This window comes from Lactuca sativa, chromosome 7 (assembly GCF_002870075.4).
Source record: "Lactuca sativa cultivar Salinas chromosome 7, Lsat_Salinas_v11, whole genome shotgun sequence".
In the NCBI taxonomy this organism is placed as follows: Eukaryota; Viridiplantae; Streptophyta; class Magnoliopsida; order Asterales; family Asteraceae; genus Lactuca; species Lactuca sativa.
The window spans coordinates 30,574,109-30,579,653 of record NC_056629.2 but is presented as its reverse complement, the minus strand read 5'-3'; the positions used below and the strand labels follow the sequence as shown (position 1 = coordinate 30,579,653).

Sequence of the window (5,545 nt, the reverse complement as noted above, 5' to 3'; positions counted from 1 at the left end):
AGTTCATTGGTGATGAAATCCATACAATTTCAAAATGTGTAGACCAATGGGTGGGGGAAGTTCACCAACGTATGAGGGATGGGTTTCACCGGTGGATCGTGAAAATTTCTCAAGCACTGTTGGGAAGGAGACAAGAGTTCATTCGAGTCCATATGGATCGAAGTGTTAGCTAAGCTCATATGATAGTTAATCAGTTTTAACTACCAAGGGTAGTTTTGTCATTTTCTTATTCTTAGTCTGTTACAAGATAGTTAGAAACTCTTGATACATAATGTTATTTATTATACTTATGTGTAATATTTTAGTAGCAGTTTAGAAGAGTAATAAGAAAGATGTTTCTTCTCAATCATTCTTTCTTCTCGAATTGATCTTTTGAACATAAACAGCTAAGCTAATATGATAGTTAATCACTTTTAACTACTAAGGGTAGTTTTTTCATTTTCTTATTCTTAGTTTGTTACAAGTTAGTTAGACACTCTTGATACGTAATGTTATTTATTATACTTATGTGCAATAGTTTAGTAGAAGTTCAGAAGAGTAATAAGAAAGAAGTTTCTTCTCAATCATTCGTTCTTCTCGAATTGATCTTTGGAACATGAACATGGTATCACATTTGATCCTTTTCTTCCGCATCTCTTTCAAATTTCCAATTGTTTGATTCAGTTGATCGATTATTTCTTCATCACATCATGTCTTCATCTAAAAATTCCCAAAATTCATCCAATTCTATTAACCTTTCTAATCCATATCATCTTGGATCTTCGGATAATCCAAGCTCTGTTTTAGTTTCCAATGTTTTCTCTGGTGTTGGCTTCTCAGCGTGGAAACGATCTATGATCATTGCTTTATCAGCCAAGAACAAGCTTGGATTCGTGGATGGTTCAATTTCCCAGCCATCTTCTACATCCTCTACATACGCCAACTGGTATCGTGTTAATTCCATGGTCACTAGTTGGATTCTCAATTCTTTGCATCGCAATATCGCTGAAAGTGTTTTGTTTCTTCAATCTGCTCACGAAATTTGGAAAGAATTAACTCAACGATTTGAACAATCCGATAGTGCTCTCATTTATCAGATCCAAAAACAACTTTACTCTTTATCTTAGGGATCGGATGACTTTTCAACCTACTTCACTAAAATCACGAAGATTTGGGATGAACTTCGCATAGTTCAAGGAATTCCAGAGTGTACCTGTGCTACTTTTGTAGGAATTCTCAAATATTTGGATGATCAACGTCTCGATGGGATTAAATGATAGCTATAAAGTGCTTCGAGGTCAGATCTTGATGACGAAGCTGTTACCTTCTGTTTCTACTGTCTATTTGATGATAATTAAAGAGGAACGCCAAAGAGACATTAATATGTCATCTGCTATTAATGTTGATGTTATTGCAATGAATGTTTCAACTAATCATTCATCTAATTCTTCAAATAAATCTCTTGTTTGTGCTCATTGCAAGAAGAATGGCCATTCCAAATCTCAGTGTTATCGCCTAATTGGTTTCCCATCCAACTTCAAGTTTACTAAGCCACAAAAGGAAGAGCCAAAGTCATCTTTTCAACTTGCCACTACTGAACCTGTTTCTTCTCTTTCTCAAGAACAATATCAACAGCTAATTCAATTACTCAGTCAAACAAGTGCTCAACCATCTTTTTCTTGTTTTGTTAATTCATCTGTAACAGAAGGTGCAATGAATAATGATGGTAAACCCTTCTCTTTTGCACATTTTGCTTCTAATGTGTATAAATCTTCTACATATCTTCAACCACATTTATCTTTTATCATTGATACTGGAGCCACAAATCATATGTGCTCTAATAGTGATCTGTTCTTATCCATGTCTAAATTTCCACAACCTCATTCAATTGGGTTGCCTAATGGTCATCATCTCTCGATTTCTCATTATGGTGATGTCAAAATTCATGAATCTATTGTATTGCAGAATGTATTATTTGTCCCTTCATTTCAGTACAATCTTGTTTCTATTACAAAACTCACTTCCCAATTACAAACCTTTGTTTTGTTTACTGATGAGCATTGTCTCATCAAGGACCCCTCATCGAAGAGTAGCATTTCTCTTGGAATTCTAGTGAAAAGAATCAATGATCTCTATGTTTTTGATTTTCATCATCTTACACAAAATCTTTCTTATTGTGTTTCTATGTCCAGTCTGTTTCCTAAACCAATATCTCATGTATTCAGTTCTTATTCCAATAATATGTTGTGGCATAACAGATTTAGACATGTACCTTTGTTGAAACTCAAATCTCTATTGTCTCTTCCTTCACATACTGATGATGTTTCTATTGAACATTGTTTAATTTGTGCTCAAGCTAAGCAATCTCGATTACCTTTCCCACGTAGTGTTTCTACTTCTAAAGCTCCATTTGATTTAATACATGTGGATGTATGGGGACCTTATAAACATTACACTCATGATGGTTATAAGTATTTTTAACCATTGTTGATGATTTCACTCGTTATACATGGGTTCATTTACTTAATCAATAGATTTATGCTTTTACTTTGCTTCAAGCTTTCATTCGAATGATTAAAACTCAATTTCATGGTGTGGTTAAGTGTGTTCACACTGATAATGCAATGGAGCTTGGTTCTATTAATGTTGGGCAATTATTTTTTCAAGAACAGGGCATACTACATCAAAAGTCTACTACTTATACCCCTCAGCAAAATGGATTGATTGAGAGAAAGCATAGACACATTTTGGAAGTGGCACGAGCATGATATTTTCAATAAGGTGTTGGGACTGCTTTTTGGGGAGAATGTGCGAAAACTATTGTATACTTGATAAATCGCACATCATCTAGTGTTCTTCATAACAAGACTCCATTTGAACTCTTGTTTAATACTACACCTTCATGGGAATTTCTTAAAACCTTTGGATGCCTGTTTTTTGCCTCAGCAATTCCAGCTGGACGTGACAAATTTATGAGTAAAGCTCATCCATGTTGTCTTTATAGGCTATCCTTTTGGTCAAAAAGCCTATAAATTACTCAATATCATCACCAAAACAATCATCATTTCCCGAGATGTAAAATTTTTTGAGACTATTTTTCCACTTCATAATCTCAAAAATTCCTCGTTTAAACATAATCCACCATCCTACATGCCTATGACTGAACCAGACAATTTTTCTTCTACAGCACCTTCTCCAACACCATCTGTTATTCATGGTAGTAATGCTCCAGTTCCAAGAAGAACCAGTTGAATTCGTGGACCACCATCTTATTTGCAAGATTACATTTGCAATAATGTCACTTACAATGCTGATCATGCTTTTTGTGCTCATATAATTACCAATTGTTGTATTAATCCACAAATTCCAAAAATACCCTTTTCTCCCATTTCTCTTAAAACATCCTATGTTTTTCATACTTCAACTATTGATCCTGAACCAACTTTTTACCATCAAGCTAAAGGGATTCCTCATTGGGAAGCTGCAATGAAACTTGAGTTAGATGCTTTGCAAGCTAATGGCACATGGGAAGTTGTTAAGCTACCAAAGGGGAAAAGGCCAATTACTTGCAGATGGGTTTATAAAGTGATGTATCGTGCTGATGATTCTATTGAAAGACACAAAGCTAAATTAGTTGCTAAAGGTTTTACACAGAAAGAAGGTGTAGACTACCATGAAGCCTTTTCTCTTGTGGTCAAATTTACAACAGTTCGGAGTCTTATTGCTTTAGTTGTCAAGAACAAATGGGACATACATCAGTTTGATGTTAATAATGCATTTTTGCATGGAGAGCTACATGAAGAAGTTTACATGAAACTTCCACCTGGTTATGAAGCTTTATCTCCTTCTCTTGTATGTCGCTTAAAGATGTCACTTTATGGTTTAAAACAGGCCAACCGACAATGGTATTCTAAACTATCTTCTGCTCTTCGGGTGCAAGGTTTTTCTCATTCCCACAATGACCATTCTCTTTTTCTAAAGAAAACTGTTTCCTCAATTGTCATTGTTGCCATTTATGTTGATGACACATTAGTTACTAGAAATAACATTGAGGAAATTCAAAGTTTAAAAACTTTTCTTGATCAACAATTCAAGATCAAGGATTTGGGTCTTATTCATTATTTTTTTGGGGATAGAGTTCAACAAGGTTGACACAGGAATGGTGGTACATCAAACAAAATTTATCAATCAGTTGTTAGCATCTTATGATATGCTTGATTCTACACCCAAATTAACTCCTTTACCACTTAATCTCAAGTTGCTTCCTATTATGAATGATCCTCTTCCTGATGCAACTGTCTATAGACAATTGGTGGGTAAACTTAATTTTTTGCTTCATACACGCCCTGATCTTGCTTTTACCATTCAATATCTTATTCAATTCAACAAAAGTCCATGTCAAGAACATTATCAAGTTGCATTACATGTTCTTCAATATTTGAAAGGCACCGTTAATCAAGCACTTCACTTTAACAATATCCCTTCTTATCAGATCGAAGCTTATTGTGATTCTGATTGGGCAGCTTGTCCTATTACTCGAAGGTCTGTAAGTGGATAATTTATAATGTTTGAAGGCTCACCTATTTCATGGAAGTCTAAAAATCAAGTCACCATTTCATTGTCATCAGTTGAAGCAGAATATCGCTCAATGTGTAGAGTTACATCAGAACTTGCATGGATTAGTCGACTTTATGAAGAATTGGAGGTTCCAAATATCACTCCCATTCCTCTAAAGTGTGATAATATGGTTGCTATATACATCGCTTCTAATCCTGTTTATCATGAAAGAACTAAGCACATCGAAATAGATTGTCATTTTGTTCGTGAAAAAGTACAATCTTGTCTTATCAGCTTACCTCATGTTTCTACCAATGATCAAAAGGCTGACATTCTCACCAAATCTCTTCCTGGACAAAAACACATTGATGCTACATCCAAGCTTGGTTTTACTCAACGGGATCCAAGCTTGCGGGGGCTGTTAGCTAAGCTAATATGATAGTTAATCAGTTTTAATTACCAAGGGTATTTTTGTCATTTTCTTATTCTTAGTCTGTTACAAGTTAGTTAGACACTCTTGATACGTAACGTTATTTATCATACTTATGTGTAATAGTTTAGTAGCGGTTCAGAAGAGTAATAAGAAAGAAGTTTCTTCTCAATCATTCTTTCTTCTCAAATTGATCTTTTGAACATGAACACGAAGAAGGGTAATTCACAAGTGGTCTACGGGTTGTCTCATGTGGTTTACTAGAAAACCATATCGCATTGGTGGTTATCCATGTAGAAGAAAGAAGAAGAAAACCAAAGGTCTAAGATAAAATGACATAAAAATGGACTGATTTTCTTAAACTTTATTTATTTATTTGAAAATACAAGTAATTAGTAAATAAATTTAGAAGTACTATGTTTCAGTAAATATTTTTTAACAACAATATTATGGAAAAAAAACTCTACACTTCTACAGTTGTATCCATAGTGGAATATGTTTGCAATCTTATGACTAACTCAAAGTAGAGGTTGGAAGGCCGTTATTACACTTACCGAACCCATTGCAAAAGTGTCAAGG

General features: G+C 34.5%; 1 protein-coding gene across 1 annotated transcript; it reads left to right on the top strand.

Annotated features, from left to right (window-relative positions):
• Window positions 1-4,138: 4,138 nt before the first annotated feature.
• Window positions 4,139-4,537, top strand: LOC111884636 (uncharacterized mitochondrial protein AtMg00810-like). Its single transcript, XM_023880936.1, has one exon. It carries the CDS (start codon window positions 4,139-4,141, stop codon window positions 4,535-4,537), a length of 399 nt encoding a protein of 132 aa, XP_023736704.1.
• The last annotated feature ends 1,008 nt before the right edge of the window (window positions 4,538-5,545 follow it).